This window comes from Homarus americanus, unplaced genomic scaffold (genome assembly GCF_018991925.1).
Source record: "Homarus americanus isolate GMGI-L3 unplaced genomic scaffold, GMGI_Hamer_2.0 scaffold24760, whole genome shotgun sequence".
In the NCBI taxonomy this organism is placed as follows: Eukaryota; Metazoa; Arthropoda; class Malacostraca; order Decapoda; family Nephropidae; genus Homarus; species Homarus americanus.
In genome coordinates, this window is record NW_024712420.1 from 635264 (window position 1) to 656291 (window position 21028).

Consider the following 21028-nt stretch of genomic DNA (forward strand, 5'->3'; position numbering starts at 1 on the left):
GAAGTTACGCGGGAAAATGCCCCTCCCCCCCCCTCCCTCCACCTCCTGGTGAACAACATGACGGCATCACATGCAGGAAACACGCACCGTGGTGTCCCTAAACTGTACTAGGACCATATCAGCGTATCTAAACTAACCTTCCAATTGCTTCATACACACCAGTCCCGCAAGCCATATTCCTTCCTGCCATGTTGGTAATACTGACATATTTGTACGGTATTATATAAAACTCATCATAGTTACTGCCTCCTGCTCGTCCCTGGCGCCTTTACTACGCTCACCACGTCTTTGTGAACCCATTATTATGTACTAGACCGCTCTTGTATGAAGCTGCGGGACGACGCTTAATGACTCAAGACTTGTTTATAAATTAGGATTATCGTGTTCGTTTTATCGAGTTGTAATATCAATCTGTGTTAACTTTCGACGAGTACTGCTGCAGCCAGAGAGAGCAGAACGCCCACCACGCGTTCCTCCTCTCATAGTTGTAAGTTTCAGTACAGGGATTGTGTTGTTGGTGAGCTGATAAACACGGTAAAAATATATTCCCATATTCTAACCGGCAGAGCCAGATGTGAATGATGATAATGGCTTAGAAGTGCTTTTTTCGCGAGGAAAATCAAATTTCGAATGGTTATTTGTGAGTCGTGTTTATAGGATTAACGTTTCCACTTATTAGAGAGGATGGCCGTCATTTTCCTGACTTTTAACATTATATTTTTTTTCTCTTGTTTAAAATGGTAAAATAACACTGGAGGGAAAGCTATAACTAAACTAAGAGCGGATAATGAAAACACGTCAGACGTCGGAGGTAGTTGACGGAGGTGTTACAAGTCTTGATAATATTTGCTGGTCAAGTGCAATTAAGAAAATTCACCTGAGAAACATGTCCTATTGAAAGGTCTCTAATTAAACTGGGCATGATAATTAGACTTAATTATCATGAAGGTAGAAATGTTGGTGGGCAGAAAGTTGCCGCCGAAGTGAGTGATCGTGAGAGCCATCTGTTGGCGGCTGTGTACACTGCTGTTGTGTCAGAAAGTTGGGGGTGACGTCACATCAAACTCCTGGCGCACGTGTGTAGAGATACAAGGCAGGAGGGGAGGAGGGGAGGATGGACGTTGGGTAGTGTAGAGGGAGAAGGGTACAGATGGGGAAGCCCCTCCCCTCTCTCCACCCCCACCAACCTTTGCGGGAGGAGTGAGAACGAGGAGGATGAGGAGGAGGTGTGGTGGAGGTGGAGGAAGAGGAGGAGGAAGGTGATCGATACCAGAGTTACGGGGATTTCTCGACGGGCTTCGTCTCGTGTTGAAATGTTACGCTCTGTGCGGGAGACTCCAGTTACGGGCTAATATACAGCGATTTTATTTGTGTTATTTTACAATATAATTAGCTTTTTGCCAGTCAAGATAGGCATGTTGAAACGTCGTCGGACACTCGCAGTATAATAAACCAAGTTAGACTCGTACGATTCATAAAATTCATTGAAACAACGAACTATCAAGCTTGACAGGAATAGTTGCCTTTCTGCGGGCGAAATGAGGGAGGGAAGACAGCAAGGGGAAGGGAGTGGGGGGACGAGATCACGATGAGGGGAGAGGGTGGAGACGGAGGAGGTGTAGTGGTGGTGGAGGTTAGAGTGAGGGGTAAAGGGGGGGGGGACTGGGTGGGAGAACGGGAGGGAGGGGGTGAGCTGGGTAAGGATGCCTGGGATGAAGTTATTGCATAGCTGTTTATTCCCAGCCAGTCTAGTAGCTCGCTGGCCTCAGTGCGAGGCAGACGTGTACTGCTCTTACCGTGTCGCCGCCCAAGCCGCGCGAGCCCTCGCACCCCACCACCACGCCTCGCACCCCACAACCCTTACCTAGCCACTCTCGTACTCGTATGAACTTTTGAAATCTTTTCGATATATTTTGAAGTGTGTTAATGAACTATTATATCCGGTGATGATAGAGAGGTGTGTACTAGCGGAGGTGTTGGTGAAGAGAGAACACAGACTTGTGACCGCCACCAAATTTGTGTTCAGGAGTTAGTGCGCCAAAGTTTATACAAGCCTCGCCGTTTACCACATCATTAATTTTCCTTGGAACGGACTTCAACAAACAAGAAATTGATGAAGATTAATATTTATCTTCCCCCAAGCTGAAAATTTGTCTTGGAGGAGTATTGAAGACCGGCGTTGTTCCCATAATCTTCCTCATGTTAGCACTGGAAACTCCCATGGATCTTTTTCACGTAAGTTAACACTCCCTCTATGTGTACTCAGACGTATAATTATAATAATAATAATAATAATAATATTTTTACTAATTTAGTCTACCGTTGATTAGTCAAGTTGGCCCCGGTGAGTGAGGACGTGCGATATTCCTCACAATTCCACCGCGGGAGAAGTATTATAACACTCAATACATGCTAATAAGCTAAAGGGTACACGCTGGTTGGTGCCACACAAGAACTTGGGTTCAAAAAGTGAGGCGAGAGCGTAGTGAGTTGTCAGTTTGCTGTTGGCCTTATCGCTGTGTTATCAGCCGTGCCACCGGCCGTCGAGTACTGCTATAAAGCTGCTCAAAGTCAGCATTAACTACTACTGCCTTTATCACCATCATCCATTGATCTATATTTTCATCATAATTATTATTGTCATTTGAATTATTGTGTATTGGTTTATCGCAGTTTCTAATGTTCAAGCTTATGATCGGCAAATATTCATGTAAAAATAAAATAGTGGAACCTTTTTTTGTTTTGTGTTCACCAGAGTACAGTCGTGTGTGTGTGTCAGTTACAACAGTCAGATATAACATGAATCAAAAGATCAGTTACTTGTAAACTATAAATAATTCGATAGTAATTTTCTTCATTGGTGTAAAAATAATATAAGATGGTAATGAAGGAGGTCTAGTACACACCCGTGCTAGAGGTGTGTGGAGGTAATCATGGCGCTGAGGGACGCTTCCTCCGCTGCCCCCCCCCACCCCCCCTTCCCCTGATACAGGTGTTACAGGGGCGCCACAACACTGAGGGCTGGTGAGGTAGTCCCTAGAAGCTGCCCATAAATATATTTATTGTGCAACAATTGTTGCTAATTATGTCCATAAATATTAAATTTGTTGTTTAATAGTTTTAATACAATTAATTTACACACACACATACACACACACACACACACACACACACACACACACACATATATATATATATATATATATATATATATATATATATATATATATATATATATATATATATATATATATATATATTGTATAACCAAGCCCGACGTCCTCTACTCTGGCACTAATGGTGTGATCTCTCCCCAGCAGCAGCAACATCAGCAGCTGGCGGAGTTGGGTCGAAAACAGCTGGAGCAGATCCTGCAGCAGCTTCAGGAGCAGCTGCAGGTCAACCTTATACAACAGACGCAGCTTATGCAGACGCCGGACAAGGTGAGACACAATACAGCCCCCCTCCCCCCCCGACTCTTAGCAGGTGTAAATAGTAATCAAGGGTAGACGGCCAGACGGGGTTGCTCAGCGGTCATCTGGTAACTTGTAAGAACTTAAATTTTCTTACAAAGTTGAACAAATTCAAATCCTAAAAGAAAACTAATGCGATACTCTTATGTAGTTTATAAATACAGTGGTCATTAATCACCAACTCAGCCAGACCACAACACTGAGGCGGTCGGACAAATCTGTAAAAGCGGTGTGGCGTATGTAATATTTATGTTCTCACTCTGTGTGATGCGGTTCTGCTAATTATTGAATAATCACCAAAACCGTAAAATTAAATAATCATTCAGTAATAGGTGAAATGGGAGGTCAACTATATGCTATTGAAAAGAAAAAAACTCGCTGGAGATCCTCACTTGCCGGGAGGGGGTGGGGGTGAATTTTAGCGGTAATATTAAATCTGGCGGGGTAAAGTGAGCACAAGTATCGCACTGTGGCTGTGGGCGAGACGAGTGTGTATGAAGGACAAAAAAAAACAGCATTATGTATTACAAAGCTCTATACAGTGATGGTTTAGGACACATCAGGGTAGAAGACGCTCTTCCAAGAGTAGTGGGAATCGGTACTTACTCAGGAACTTGCCATCGGCTAACAGAGCTCACCCATCCATTGTTCTCAGTGGGAGTGTTTATACAGTACCAACACCCACCACCAGGAGACCACACTTTTGGACCAAGGTTTTAATAGCGTATGATATGGTGTGTTGTTTAAGTGGGCCGTCGCCGATTGTAAATTAAACATGCATACATACACATACCTACCCTGTACATACATAGAAACGAATATGTTCCTTCGCATCGTCTATTTAGTTTTGTCTAATTTAGTTCCATCACCTTGTCCACCTGTTATATTCAAAATATTGACAAGGACAGTAATAAGAGTAGCAGTGAGCGCATTACACGGTGGCGCCTCCTACACTACATGACACGCTCATTCACGATGGGGGGAGGCTTGTTCTATACGGGGACGTAGTGGATACAACGTGACTGTCGGCGCGCTACCAACACACTATAATCACCATTTACCTATTAGTACTTATACCGTGTTAAAAGTAGCCCATACAACAGGACCAGATTATGATGTGTTAAGATGAGTATTTATGGTTTAATAATTTACTTAGTGTCTTGGTGATTATCGCCTTAATATAATCACCGTGAAGAAACTATTACTAAAATGAATATCTCGCGTTGCAAATATTTACCCGCAACATCTTCCTCTCGGAAATATACCACTAACTTCTCGTTGATTGTCTATATAAATAATATATTTACAGTACGTCGATAACATCCCACGTAAGATAAAAATAAATTGACATAAACACTGAAGTTGGACACCGTAATGAGTGAGGTACAGACCACCGACCTGAACGAAAGTAATTGAGTGTTTGATTACGATCACCTGGGAAAAATATAACGAATCTATATACAGTGTATATATATATATATATATATATATATATATATATATATATATATATATATATATATATATATATATATAATGTTTTCTGAACATCCATCAATCAGAGAGCAGTATTGTTTCCTCCCCACTATCTCAGCCAATCAATGCTCAGTATAATACATCTCTATGGCCTGTTCTCTTGACCTTAACCTCTCAATATCACAGGAGAATAAGCGACGTTCATTGGCTGGTGGTCACGGCTATGTTAGCGAGTCCAATCCCCCCTCCCCGGCTACCTGTCTAATGACCGCTTGTTATGACGATAAGGTAATCCCGACACCATTTACCCCGGCTACTGTAAATAATAATATAAATAATTATCATAAATACATCTTGATAGTTATATTCCCTGGAGTAATAATAGACGTTATCAGCACTGACGTATCACTTGTATGGCGGACTGACAAAAAGATTAATTTAATTTTCGTCTTTGGCCAATTATTCAGGTGTATATTTAAAATTTAATCCATAAATAGCACAAACATTTTTTTTAATATTTTGATCCTAATACTTATCTTTATAATATTTATGATTGATTGTTATTGTATGAAAAATAGCGTATTATTCTTGTGGATATATCTATACTTTTCTGTTTATTTACAATGAGTGTCCGCTATCGAGTCTTAGCGGTGGGTGACGTGCTGGGTGACACTCCCCTGTTCACCGCTGGTCTACTCTCCTCCCTCTTATCTTAAATATTTATCTCAAACTTGGCGGGGTTGTTGTTCGTCCACTAACTTTTGTTCGTGGTTTTCTTGTATTCATATATATTTTTATTTTATTTTCATGAATTAAATTATAAGAATTGAGGATCTTGTTACCTTTAGGGTTATTTTATACACTAATATACCGGTACAGTACTGTTTATATATATATAATATTGTATCTTATTTAATGAATTATAATTATTATTTTTGTGATAAGGCAATACTAAGGGGAATATTTCCGTGGATTTAGTTTAACCAGACAACTTGTTCAGCCACAAGTGTTTGGCGCTGAGAAACGTGAGAATTTTGAAAAAAATCCGAGTACAGAGAAGCATTATCATGTTCCAACTTAGCTGAGGAACGTTGTCACATTCTAACTGAACTGAGGAACGCTGCGAAACGTTGTCACATTCTAACTGAACTGAGGAACGCTGAGAAACGTTGTCACATTCTTACTGAACTGAGGAACGCTGAGAAACGTTGTCATGTTCTTACTAAACTGAGGAGCGCTGAGAAACGTTATGTTCTAACTGCTGAGAAACGTTGTCATGTTCTAACTGCGCCGAGGAGCGCTGAGAAACCGCTATGTTCTAACTGCGCCGAGGAGCTCTGAGAAACGTGTCATGTTCTAATTGCGCTGATGGGCGCTGTGAGACGTTGCTATGTTCTAACTGCGCTGAGGAGCGCTGAGAAACGTAGTCATGTTTTAACTGCGCCGAGGAGCGCTGAGAAACGTCATATTCTAACCGCTGAGAAACGTCATATTCTAACTGCGCTGAGAAACGTCATGTTCTTACTGCGCTGAGAAACGTTGCCATGTTCTAATTGCGCCGAGGAGCGCTGAGAAACGTCATGTTCTATCTGCGCTGAAGAGCGCTGAAAACGGTGTCATGTTCTAACTGCGCTAAGGAACTCTGAGAAACGGTGTCATGTTCTTACTGCGCTGATTAGCTCTGAGAAACGGTGTCATTTTCTTAATGCGCTGAGGATCTCTGAGAAACGGTTTCATGTTCTTAATGCGCTGAGGAACTCTGAGAAACGTTGTCATGTTCTTAATGCGCTGAGGAACTCTGAGAAACGTTGTCATGTTCTTTATGCGCTGAGGAACTCTGAGAAACGTTGTCATGTTCTTAATGCGCTGAGGAACTCTGAGAAACGTTGTCATGTTCTTAATGCGCTGAGGAACTCTGAGAAACGTTGTCATGTTCTTAATGCGCTGAGAAACGTTGTCATGTTCTTAATGCGCTGAGGAACTCTGAGAAACGTTGTCATGTTCTTAATGCGCTGAGGAACTCTGAGAAACGTTGTCATGTTCTTAATGCGCTGAGGAGGGATGACATTTCTTCCGTCGAGAAAAATTAAGGAATTTTATCAATTTTTTCCAACATAGGGAAGCGCTACGCAAAGGCTGTACAGTAGTCACTTGAAGCTCAGTGGAGCGCTGGAGGACGACACTTGGAGTAATAGAGAGTTACGTTGTGTTATTCCCGGTCGCTGGAGCCCCTGGGGACAATTTTCGTGGTGGAGCGCCAAGTACTAGGGTCCTCCCGCCTGCTTGATGACCCGCGGGAAAAGCTCCATGTGCTTGTGTCCTCCCTCTCACCCTACTCTAAAGCTTTAACGTATTACTTCAAGCTGATAAAAAACTTGTTGTTATCTTCGACGTGGCGCTTTAGGAAATTTTTTTTTTTTCACACCAAAGTGTTTTAGAAATCTGTATCAATATAATCGCCGGATGAAGCACTAGCATCGTGGTCTTCCCGCGTGGTAAACCCTTAAGACGGCCTTGCTCCACTATGTACTGCTGGGTGAGAGTATTATGCCCGTCTTAACACCACTAACAAATACTGAAACTTTAATCCCGTTTTCTGGAGAGTCAGACAACCTTCATACCTCAACACCGCTGGGGGGAGGGGTGGGGGTAGTGTTGTCTCACTCGCTATAAATCCGGGAGGTGTTGGCGAACCCGTCATTTTCCCGTCCCGCGTAAAGCTACATAACATTATTTATTCCACGTAGTAGAGCAGTTGAGAATGTTTATATTTTCTAGAGCGTTAGAGAAAGTTGTTTAGGTCATGCCTCGGGGAGGATTACTTGACAACTTTGCTATGGTCTCTCCCCCCCCCTCCCCCTTCGTCCCTCCCTCCCGCTCCTCCCTCCCTCCCTCCCAGAACATTTAACCTCGGTTCTGGGAACACTGAGAGACGAGGCCATGTTGTTGTTTGTCCACGAACGGCGGAGAACTTTGTTACTGTCTTGCTGCCTCACACTCGGGTTAAGACGCGGCAGAGAAAAAAATGCTTAACTGTATCTGGTTTATATTTATCAAAGTTTGTTGGTGTAGCACAAAATATATGCTCTCATTAATCTTAGTTCAACTTTCGAAAATATAATATATGCATAGATACATATAGTAGATAAACAGTAAAGGTAGTGCTAATGCTGCTGTCAGTAATGTGAAGCACCAGTAAGTGTGACCAGTACACCTGTGCTACTCGCCAACCTGTCTGGTCCACCACTGTGTCGGGCGCGACTGTCTGTCACACTACGGGTGTCATCTTGAGTGGTCGTGTATGGTTGTTCAATTATTTGTACGGACAAGTTTGAAATTTCAGAAAATAAATATATAGGCAGTGCATGTATTATCGATATATGAATTGATGTAATTACGAAATAGCGTTGTTTTTTATTGGAGATGGTTTGGTAAAAAGTACTCGTAGTAGTAGTAGTAGTAGTAGTAGTAAGAAACAAAATCTTGCCATATTTGAACTAATTTCCGTCTACTTAAGCGATAAGAACATGAACAGCGATAGAATGTTGTAATCTGGTGAACCCGTCAAATACAGCGATATAAACGTCTGTAATCTGGCCAAGCTATCATGTACAGCGATAGAATGTTGTAATCTGGTGAACCCGTCAAATACAGAGATATAAACGTCTGTAATCTGGCCAAGCTATCATGTACAGCGATAGAATGTTGTAATCTGGTGAACCCGTCAAATACAGAGATATAAACGTCTGTAATCTGGCCAAGCTATCATGTACAGCGATAGAATGTTGTAATCTGGTGAACCCGTCAAATACAGCGATATAAACGTCTGTAATCTGGTCAATCTATCATGTACAGCGATAGAATGTTGTAAACCACTAGATCGTCCTGTTGTGATCCTCCCGCCCTCCCTCCCAGGTATCGAAGAATACTGTGAGAACTAGATTATCCTTCCGTCAGCTTGAGTACTAAGTGAGACGTGTGTGTGTGGTGAGTCGTCTTCTGGAGCGCTGTGTGACGTGATAGAGATCGAATAGATGGTGTTTTCAGTTCTCTTATACAGTTAGAAAACATCTCTGGTTCTCCCTTTCGTAGATACATTAGAGAACAAATATGAGACTATTGAGAACCTTAGAATACTTTATGTATCTCAGTTTCACAGAACGAGAGAGTCTTAAGAATCTCTCCTTAAGGTCGTTCAAGAAATTAGTGGAACATCGTTGTTATGATGTCAGACAAAGAAATTATGGGAATTTTGTTTTGTTTTGTCGCATAAATTGATCTAAAACAACCTTGACGATGTTCCTTTCATCCAAGTGCACTCCGTTAATATACCCCACATTCTCTCAAACCTAATCTTAACGAAACTTCACCCTTACCTAACTTAACGTTTCTTTCCCCAAATCGTTAATAAAACGGCCATAGGTCTTTTCACACCCCGTAGAAACATGGGTCATTAAAGTTCTCAGCCTATAATGGTGACAGTCGGGTCCAGCTGTGTGTTGAGAGGTTATACAATAATAGTTTACATCTACCCCATCCAAGGAAGTACTGAAGAACGTTGTTGTGGCCCATAGTGAAGCTTGAGAATACGTTCATGTGGCCAAACCACGTTGTTGTGGCCCTCCCGTCTAGTGTAACACCAAACAAGTAAAAACTAATGGCCTGGTTAATGTAGTGTTAAGAGACTATCATAGGTTTTACCCTGTCTAAGGTCAACACGAGACAACAACACCGTAATCTACCTTTTTTTTTTTTACCCTCATGTCTCTCCCCAAGAGGCGTTTTAGAATGTCATCGTGGGGGTGTGTGTGTGTGCGTGCGTGTGTGTGTGTGTGCGTGCGTGTTGGTGTGTGAGGTGCAGTATAGAAAACTGTCTCCTCCATATCTAGTAAGGAAAAACACATCTGTTCCTAAGGTTGGCACTAATTCCCTCTTCCTTGTTTGTTCTCCCACAGAGTAAAGTATCAACACCTCTTGCACAGCTTGGGGCGCAACAGCAACAACTCGTGCAGCAGCTACAGGCAGTGCAGAGACAGTACCTTCTACAATCCGGCCTGCATCCGGGCCTACACCACCACAATGGCGAAACAAGTAAGTACCATTGATGGACTGACAGGTGACGATGTTCAGGGGTTACGGTAAATTAGATAACAATTTGACGTAAACACTAACGCCTCAATAACTTAGGTTCGGGAGTACAGTAGGTCGCGGGTACAGCGGGTCGTGAGTACGGTAGGTCGTGAATACAGTAGATCGTGAGTACACCAGGTCATGGGTACAGCGGGTCGTAGTAATACCGCTAGAGATGTTTGTGGCTTGAGATGTTATACTAAAAGAATAAAAAAGTTTATTTACGGGTCATCTTAATGGTTTAACTTCTCGGCTATCGTAGAACGCAGCCAAGACAACATTAGGTTTACAACAGCGTTATAAGTAAAGAAAAATAAACTTACTAACATTAAGATTAAGAGTCAAAGAAGAGTGTAATGAGTTAAACACAAGCAGTTTACTGATGGAGATGTCCAAATTTAATCAATAATAATCTACAGGATAGTTGAAGTTAAATAATCAGAATTTATTACAAAAGACACTTGGAGTTTGGCCGTTCGTTCCCGGTAAAGAACGCTAGTGTACGTTCACCATGAAAGTATTACAAGTTAGAACGTGTTTACTGGCAGCCTAACAGGGGTGACCGAGAAGTGATGTGATTTTTAACGTGATATTCCAAAAGTAAAAAAAAAAAGTTTGTTTACAATTAATATGACAACATGACTTTGGAAGCTTATTTTGTGTACAGGACATAGGTATACAGGAGTTTTTGGTTACACGGGTTAAAGATAGAAAATTTTCCACCGGGATGTTGATGGTGTAGCGGCAACACGGCGGCCTACCATCAGAGATGTCCGTGATACATACAGTAGACGGTAACGTGAGAGGCGTTCGGTCATTTCGCTACAAATTATTATCGTATCAAGGTTTCTTCGGTTAGGTTAGGCTGAAGCAATGAATCCATTAGTTCACATATCCTGAATTTTGTTTCGAGTTCTATCTCTCATAATTCCTAATTGTTGATGGAATAGTCATTACTAAACTGGCTACGCGCTTAAAGACCTTAGTTGTTGGAAGTACAGTAATAACAATTTAACGTCATCGTCTTGTGCCGAAATGACCGGTGACTATTACCGACCACCGAGCACTATGACTGGTAGGAACATATTGACATATTTAATAATCAAGGAATAAGATAGCGAACTTCAGACAGGTAGAAGCTGGACTCTACAAAAAAAATATGAATATGTAATGATACGTCTAAGATTTAAGAAAATGTTTGATAAATGGAAGATGATAATAGTAATAATAGATGGATAGCTAGATAGAGAGTGAAGGTAGAGGAGAGGCAGATAAATATTTGTGATGGCGAATAGCAACAAATAATTCAGTCTGTATTGAAGATATTTTGTTGACAAGGCTGTATTATACATTTTGAACCCCTAATTTATGATGATAAATTCTGTGCTGTGCTAGAATGATAACCCCGTGTAAAACCTCGTCTGTACGTTGTCAATATTTCTTTTATCTTCGCTATGTTGTTAACACTATATCACATCTTTACTATTACCTAAATACATCACATCTATAGACACTCCCGGATATGTACCCTTTAGAAATCATGTATATTTTGTATGGGATAATTTACCATTGTCTTGAGATTAAGTTTATACACTAGGTGGTTCCTCAAAGGGCTCAGTCATGTCAATATTAATGGCGGATAATTTGTGTTTGTAAAAATCTGTTCAGTTACTAATGGCCTTCCTCACCCCCACCAGGATCTCCGCCCGGCGCGCCAGGTGACAGCAGCTCATGGAAGGACAGAGGCGAGCGTTCCGATACGCCCTCACCTCACCACCACCACCACAACAACAATATTAATAATAATAACAACAACAACAACGATCGGGACCAGAAACCTATGCTTCCGCCCTCCGCTAACGGTAAGTGCTAGTCTCCTCACGTCTCCTACACTACACTACGTTGGTCTCCTCACGTCTCCTACACCACACTGCGACTTATAAATTCCCGCCAACACTGTACGGATATTATCGCATATCGTGTTCGCAATATTTGTTATAGATAACTGAATATGAATATTTAACGAATTAAACGAAAAATCTAAATATTTAAATTTTACGAACAGCCGAGACAGTCACACCTAGCGGCCCTACACGCAGTACTACAACCTCTCATATTGTGTTGACCATTTTTTTCTCGTAGTTCTCTGCCTTAATATTACCAGTCAATGACGGAACACACACACACTTATATTTTTTTTTTTTACAAAGAAACAAAAAGCGACTCCGTTGTTGTACGCGGGCAATATACAATAGAAATACCATCATCAAGTTTACATACGTTGTGGATTTTAAATACAGATTCTCATACGTTTATTGTGTGTTGTACGGGAATGGGTCTAGATAAGGTAGAGTGTAATGTTATGATGTTATTTCAGGATAACCTAACGAGTCAAGTACAGGACATTCTTAGTCTTTGCCAACGAGAAACATTTATTTAACGATTCTCTGTGACTTGGTGACCTCATACAACGCTGCGGTGAGTCACTCTACTGTCACGCCTCCGCTGTCACGTCTTCACTCACTTATTGTCACGCATCCACTCTCTTGTACTGACTGTCATGCACGCACATACGCGCTTACTGTTACATTCCCAGTCACTCAGTCACTTTTATGTTCCCAATCACTCACCGTTGCGTTCCCACTAATTCAGTCACTTACATTCCCAGTTACTCAGTCACTGTTACGTTCCCACTCACTCAGTTATTGTCATGTTCCCACTAACCCAGTTATTGTCATGTTCCCACTCACTCAATTATTGTCATGTTCCCACTCACTCGGTCACCGTTACATTCCCACTCACTGTCAGTCCTCTGTCACGTGCAGTACTTGTCCCAGTCTTACTATCAAGCATTAAATGTTACATCGTCACTTACCCACTTATCATACATTGTCACCTATTGACTAGGATGTACCCACTGTCACGTGCCTTGTCATGTGCCCACGCTCACGTACCCTGTCATGAACCCACTGTCTCGTGCCTTGTCATGAACCCACTCACGTGCCTTGTCATAAACCCACTGTCTCGTGCCCTGTCATGAACTCACTGTCACGTGCCCTGTCATGAACCCACTGTCACGTGCCTTGTCATGAACCCACTGTCACATGCCTTGTCATGAACCCACTGTCACGCGCCCTGTCATGAACCCACTGTCACGTGCCTTGTCATGCACCCATTGTCACGTGCCCTGTCATGAACCCAATGTCATGAGCCATGTCATGAACCTACTGTCACGTTCCCTGTCATGAACCCAATGTCATGAGCCATGTTATGAACCCACTGTCTCTTGCCCTGTCATGAACCCACTGTCACGTGCCCTGTCATGAACCCACTGTAACGCTATTGTCCTATATTCATTGCCACATACTGTCACGAGCCCTGCCATAAACCCACTGTCACGTGCTGTCACATACCCACTGTCATGTACTCTTTGTCCTCATGTTCGTTACTCACGTGTTATTAACGTCACTCACCATTTCCACCTGTCACTCATGTATCTCCGTTACTCTCCTCCAATCACACACGATCTTCATCTCTTGTTACTCATGTCCCGCGCCCGTCACTCATCCAACTATTCGTAACTCAGATCACGTATTCGCACTGCATCTGCTCCTCGCTGTTGGATTCGTTACTCAAGCGTTGCACTCATCCGTCACTCACAAGCTGCATCCTTCAAACTTGTATAACAACGCTGGGTACTCAAGCGTCACTCACTCACGTCCTGCACATTCACCTTACTCATGCCCTGATTCCACGAGATGTTCATTGACTTTATTCGCGCAGTTCACGTATTATTACAAGTAACTCAGGCATTATGCAGGTAACTCACGAATTATACATATGGTTGTCACTCAGGCAAACACCCGCCACTCATCTCGTTCCTTTGATAATTCACACACACACACACACACACACACACACACACACACACACACACACACACACACTTCGCACACCGTTACTTACGCGTTACACTTGTTACTTATTCATTATACTTGTCACTCGCGTATTACATTTGTTACTCAAGCATTCCACTCGTTACTCACCCATTACACTCGTTACTCACCCATTACACTTGTTACTCGCGCATTATCTCTCTGTATTCGTTCTTCGTTTTCATTAATTACACTCGACATCCGTTGGCGGGTCACTCCACATTGTGCCCGTGAGTTACGCCCGTTATTGTTGCTGCACACGATGTACGTGCGCGTTACTTCCGTTAGTGTCACCGTACGTGTGCACACTACAACTACCGTACGCGTCACAGTACATGTGCACACTATTTCCTCAAAAATTCCGTACATTTATACACTCGTCTCTGTAACATTGCACTGACCTGAGGACACTACACTCACCAGGTCATCACTAGTGTCCATACTTACACACATACATACTTCAGTATGTCCGTCTCGGTGTTAATGTCATGCCGGCCGACCTTTCGTTAACGCTTTACAATACATGAATGAAAACTGATGTGTAGATTTCAGGCGAGTCATCCCCCAAAACGTGTCCTAGTTATTTGGTCAAGAAAGGTCAAAGGTTAAGATATCGACTAATGTAATGAGAGAGGCTATGTGACCTCAGCCGCGTTGTGAAAATGTACTTAAGAGTGTACAGGTAGTTTTAACATATCGTTCTCCAGCTATTCTATGGAGAATGATTAGATACTGTAACAGCGTCTGAGCGTTCACTGATGTTAGGAAGTTGTTAAACCCGCATCTCCCAAAAAAAAAAATATGAATAAATTAAATGTATTAATACGTTATTTGATTCCCATGTTACCGTGTGTTGCGATTGTTATGTGCGTTGCGGTGGAAGGGGGCGGCTAGATAAGGGCGCGATGTGAGGGGGGAGCGTCTAGATAAGGGCGCGATGTGAGGGGGGAGCGTCTAGATAAGGGCGCGATGTGAGGGGAGCGGCGTAGGGCGCAGTGTTGAGGGAGGGCGCAGTGTGAGTGAGGTGGCTAGATAGGGCGCAGTGCGGCTAGATAAGGGCGCCTTGTGATGGAAGGGCGGCTAGATAAGGGTGCAGGTGGGGAGGTGCGGCTAGATGTGGGCTCAGTGTAAATGAGGGAGCGGCTAGATAAGGGCGCGCAGCTATAAGGACGCAGTGTGAGTGAGGGGAGCGGCTAGATAAGGACGCAGTGTGAGTGAGGGAGCGGCTAGATAAAGGACGCAGTGTGAGTGAGGGGAGCGGCTAGATAAGGACGCAGTGTGAGTGAGGGGAGCGGCTAGATAAGGAGGCGCAGTGTGAGTGAGGGGAGCGGCTAGATAAGGACGCAGTGTGAGTGAGGGGAGCGGCTAGATAAGGACGCAGTGTAAGTGAGGGGAGCTACTAGATAAGGGCGCAGTGTGAGTGATAGTCCTGAAGGAGGTGGAGGGACGGACGAGGGACAGTGAAGGTATCAACAGTACTCGACGAACTGATATCAACTGACTAAAAATATACGTAGTGAATAACACGACAGTAGACGGGACAACACGGGGGAGCTAATATTAGTGTTATAACTTAGATGATACAATGACGATGGTTGCAGGGTGAACGTCATAGGTGATCGTGTCAAGGTGGTATACAGTGGCTCCCGTTAAACGTCTGTTATCGCATAATTCTGTGATAGTGTTCTTTGCTCGGAAGTCGATCTAATCTAACAGAATTTGATGTATGTAAAATCATCCCCCAGGAATTGTATTTTCGTTGAGGAAATGGATCAAAACAAAAATGTAAAGTGCAAATTTAATATTTCTTATTTTTTACGGTAAAAACAAAACAAAATAATTGACTCCACTACAGCCTGTTTATGTCCCTAAATGTGGTGTATCATGATAGATCTACACCCGCTGATGATATCACACTTATTCACTTGCCATATATATCCTTTTGACCCGGAAAAGAGATGTATAATTACATACTCAGTATTCCACGCTATGGATCTGTACAGGTTATCTTGTAGCTCACTTTGTGGAGGTAAACCATTACGGCATTACTTCGTTTAGTATTATTGCCGTGACTAAACTTCGTTATTATTTGTGCCGGGGTGTTTGTAATGTCAAATTTGAAATTGCATTCTGTCACATATGTTTTCGTGAACTGTAGGTCAATACTGATCAGATACGAGTGTTTTATTTAGGTGTCACGTTTGTACAGACAGTAGAGAGCTGTTGTGAGTGGCCATCTTGGCGTCAGCTTACTATAGGTGTCGCTGTCGAGTTCAGTTTCGTCTTTAGCTCCAAAGTCTTTAACAAACGAGTGTATATAGCCGCTCTCGGTGTTGTTCTCTTGTTACCTTGTCTGCTTTTGAAGAAAACTTGGGCAGCGGTGTCGTAGTCCGGCTAAGTTTTTGCGTTTCGTTTAGTTCAGTTCAGTAGCCTTGAACGGACCAGAGTTAACATCCGCTCTCGGTGCTCGATTTTTTTTATACGTTGCCAGGCTGTGGTCAAATGAATCCCTGGTAGTTGTTTGTTTTTATCAGCACGTTTTATAAAGCAATTGTAGCCCTTGTGGTATTAACCTTGTACTGTACAACACAATGTCCCGTAAAAAAATTATTGTCGTTTTATTGTTCATGTTGTTGAAAATACGAGCGTGTGATAGTACTTCAGTGTATGTATGTATACATGTATGAAATAGTGTTCACGTGGTCGTCTCTGGTACAACAAGGTCACTCCTGATCATCTCTCATCCCAAACACGCCAACACTACGACACAAAGACAGATCAGCACCAACGTAATGTTAGCACATCGACGTGGGCACGCGTGTGGGCAGGGTTTGTGGTGCGGCAGGGCGGTGATGTTCAGTGAGCGATAAAGGAGGAATCTGGGAGCAAATCAGAATGTAGCGACTCTAACATTCACTTCCCCTTTGTAAAATGAAAAGCGGGCATATCTGGTATTTATAAGGGGAGCAGATAAATGTAGTAGCGCTGAGGACTACTTGGCCAGGACTACACTCTTAACGCACGTTAAGGCGGCATCACCAGCGGTTGTGTATACATAAGGAAATAACCTAAAACAGCTCCTAATATTATAACATCTGTGCGTGAAATAAAACACGAAGAGTTGGCGAACCGACGATAACGAACTGACACGTCGGAAACTATGAACGGATGATATAACACAAACAAGACTTGGCTACGCGATAGAAATTGCGGACAGAAGCGAACGTTATGGACTGAACATCACTGTCGATGGGACCATAAATTCTGAACAACGTGCAGGTTGGGCGGACAGGGAATTACAGATAGATACACTACGGTAACACGTTGTAGCGGGTCCACAGTCTCCTGAGCACGTGCTCTTCCCACTAGCCCAGAGATGTGAACACTTTTTCCAATAAAATTTATTTTTCCGTCGTCTGCTGCGTATATATATATATATATATATATATATATATATATATATATATATATATATATATATATATATATATATATATATATATATATATATATATATATGTATATATATATATATATATATACATATATACATATATTGTGCTAGGTTACTAGAATCACGGATGAAGAAACAAAATACGTACCCGAAATGACGGACGGGCGGAGAAATATGGACGGATGCACCTGTGAACACGGACACAGGAGGATGAAGCGCGGGTGATGGAGTACGTCACATGGTAGTGTTACACCAAGCCGTGACAAAGGCGCCCTTGTAACACATAACTGATGCAAACTTGGGAAATATTAACCTTATTTCGTTGCCCTTTATTGGCAGTTGATGATAATGCCTTCGATTATACTGGAATAAATATGCTAAATACATTTTGAACAATCACGAATTTGCATATGACATTTCAATTTTCGTTATCAAACACGCAATCGTCTGTAAAAGTTTATTATTATTGTTCATGTTGATGGTCGTCTCCATCATAGTCGCTTAATTGATAATTGAACGCGAGAATTCAAATGGTGGAATGTGCGAGAAAAAATAAGACGATAAAGAATAGGGATATTATAAAGTGTTAAGAAAGAAACATTTTCCCGCGAGGTAAAGTCAGTTTAGTGAGGGGGGCGACAGAGGGCAGCACCGACCTGGTGGGCCGCCGCGGCCAGCCACCGCTGCCAACACTCCACCTACCGCCAATGTGGTTTTGAATTTTTTTTCTTTCTCCCTGGGGAGTACGTTTTGGACATTTTAACCTCTTTAGTATATTTATGTCTACTATTAATTTCGGATGGTTCATTTGAGTACATTGATTGAGTGAAATATGAGAAAATTAAGTAAATTATAGATTTCGAGATATCGTGCCGGAATGAGAACGAAATAGAAGAACGACAAATAGCTATCTCACGCAACGCCGAGTCCGAAGACCACATACAGTGAGAGCTCAGTTTAGGAGAAGAACGTTGTTAATTCTTCACAAAAATTCGCTTTTGGTATTAATGAACCGAGAACTCTTCCCTCCAAAAGGTAACGCTGTCAGAAAAAGCAATGAGTACATTTTTAATTACAAATTCTGAATGGTGGTTGTCGTTAGTGTGTGTTTCTGTGTTTCATCAATACAGATCTTTAAATCATTGAGTTAACTTATGTAGTAGACGACATCTAAGAAGAATTTTTAACAGCGTCAGCAGAGAGGAAAGGCCTAACGAGAGAATAATGTACAATAATTCCACGGTAAAAGTAAGAGTAGTCTCAGGAATACTGCACTGAAAAGAATAATATTAAATTTACGTGAACTGCATTAGTGTTAATATGTTATTGTTAGTTATTTACCAGGTATATGATTATTAAGTAACTTTTACATATAAGTCTGCGGTAATTTATTGTCTAATTTGTTCGGAGAACGATGGTTTAGGCTGGCATAACATTATGAGAACTGTGGTTTAAGCTGTAATATGTGAAGGATGGTTTAAGCTGTAACATCATAAGATCGATGGTTTAAGCTGAAACATTATAAGAACGGTGGTTTAAGCTGTAATATTTTGAGAACGATGTTTTAAGCTGTAACATTTTGAGAAGGACGGATTAAGCATTTGGATGGTTAATCAACAGGTGAAATACGCTTTGGTGTGTAATCCTCAGGTGATCCATTAGACCAAAGGAAATTTAGAAAGTCGAAGCTATCACTCCCGAACTGACCTGACCTTTCGTAAATTAGAATATAAAATACATTAGACAAAATCCAGTTGAAAGTTCACACCAATATGCCTTATTTTATAAGGATAAAGATATTGTAAATGATTGATTGGAAGACATCGGTGTACCTACCCACAGACTGACACAGACAGGTATAAGCAGAAATACAGAGAGATATCTTAGGAGTCAAACTGGGTGGTACGCGCATCTGGTGGTGATGGTGGTGGTGATGAAGAGGTAAGGGTGGTCGCGCGACGGTGGTGGTGATAGTTGTGTTGATGATGATGGTTGTGGTGACAATAGTAGTGATGATAATGTTGGCGACTCCGTGTTAACTCTTCTCTACAGAACATCACAGCTTAAGCAGTGTCACAATCGTATGTGTAGCAGTGCTGATAGGAAACTTAAGGCTCTCGTTCAGGTGTCTCGATGGGCAATCAAATATTTTCTCTACTAGATAACGAACCTTTAGCAATTTAAGAGAGATGTTGTTCGTATTGTTGTTACTGTAGGGGAATTTTATTAAACATGAGCGGCGTTGATCTCACTGCCTTAAAACACACTGCTCTGACACGACACAACACTGACACGACACAACACTGACACGACACAACACTGATACACGACACAACACTGACACACGACACAACACTGACACACGACACAACACTGACACACGACACAACACTGACACACGACACAACACTGATACACGACACAACACTGATACACGACACAACACTGACACACGACGCAACACACACACGACGCAACACTGACACACGACGCAACACTGACACGACACACACGACTGACTGACACGACACAACACTGATACACGACACAACACTGACACGACGCAACACTGACACACACACACACACGACACACACACACACACTGACACAACACAACACTGACACACGACACAACACTGACACACGACACAACACTGATACACGACACAACACTGACACACTGACACAACACTGACACACGACACAACACTGACACACGACGCAACACTGACACACGACACAACACTGACACACTACACAACACTGACACACGACACAACACTGACACACGACGCAACACTGACACACTACACAACACTGACACACGACACAACACTGACACAATGCCATTAGTACTTAAAACCATCTTAATTAATAACCTTCGCGTCATAATTACAGTGCTCCAGAAACTTAATTCCTAATAATAAGTTTTTTAAATATCTATAAGACTCGAGTCAGGTGAAGAACGAAGACGGTCACCCTAAAGAACAATGATCAAGTCTGGTGTGTGTGGGGGATACCTCTTATTATTTAACACAAGAAGCAATGACCGTAAAACAATTATACTATATCAGCCACTAACTTTGTGTCGCGGTGGTTGTAAAGATGACGACGCCGGTGACTCTCAGGCAAAATATTTCACTAAAGAGAAATGTCCCAATGCGAAAACTGATTCATTAAGATTAGTCCTCCCGCAGACTGTTTCACCTGATGATTAAAACACACCTACGCTACCTGGGTGGGGGGGGGGTTAGGTTAGGTTATGTTAGCATTAGGGTGTTTGATCATAAGGTGGAACAAGCTGAGGATTCTTAATCATGACGTCCACGAAAATTCTTGTAACGTCATTTCGAGACCTTGTGTGTTTTGTTTATTGGAACTTTTAATAAAATCGGGAAAGACATTTAAATGATATATTTCCATATTATTGTTTCAAGGTAGAAAGAACACATTTTTATCACCTGCATGACAGAAATATTAATTCCCTCATTGTGTCATATTTGTTAATGACAAAGATGACAAAGAGGAACCTCCCACCTGCCTACCCCCCATCATACC

At 42.1% G+C, this 21028-nt stretch overlaps 1 protein-coding gene across 13 annotated transcripts in view; it reads left to right on the forward strand.

Annotated features, from left to right (window-relative positions):
* LOC121860326 (forkhead box protein P1-like) overlaps window positions 1–21028 on the forward strand; it is a 92304-nt gene that overhangs the window by 26140 nt on the left and 45136 nt on the right. For 10 of the 13 annotated variants that reach the window (XM_042357486.1, XM_042357398.1, XM_042357499.1 and 7 more), the window contains exons 2-4: window positions 3318–3443; window positions 9905–10040; window positions 11777–11941. In XM_042357486.1, coding sequence (XP_042213420.1) covers window positions 3318–3443; window positions 9905–10040; window positions 11777–11941 — 427 coding nt within the window. Of the gene's footprint in view, window positions 1–1750; window positions 2236–3317; window positions 3444–9904; window positions 10041–11776; window positions 11942–21028 lie in introns of those variants that run through there. The other 3 variants (XM_042357450.1, XM_042357457.1, XM_042357407.1) reach the window with 3 other exon arrangements.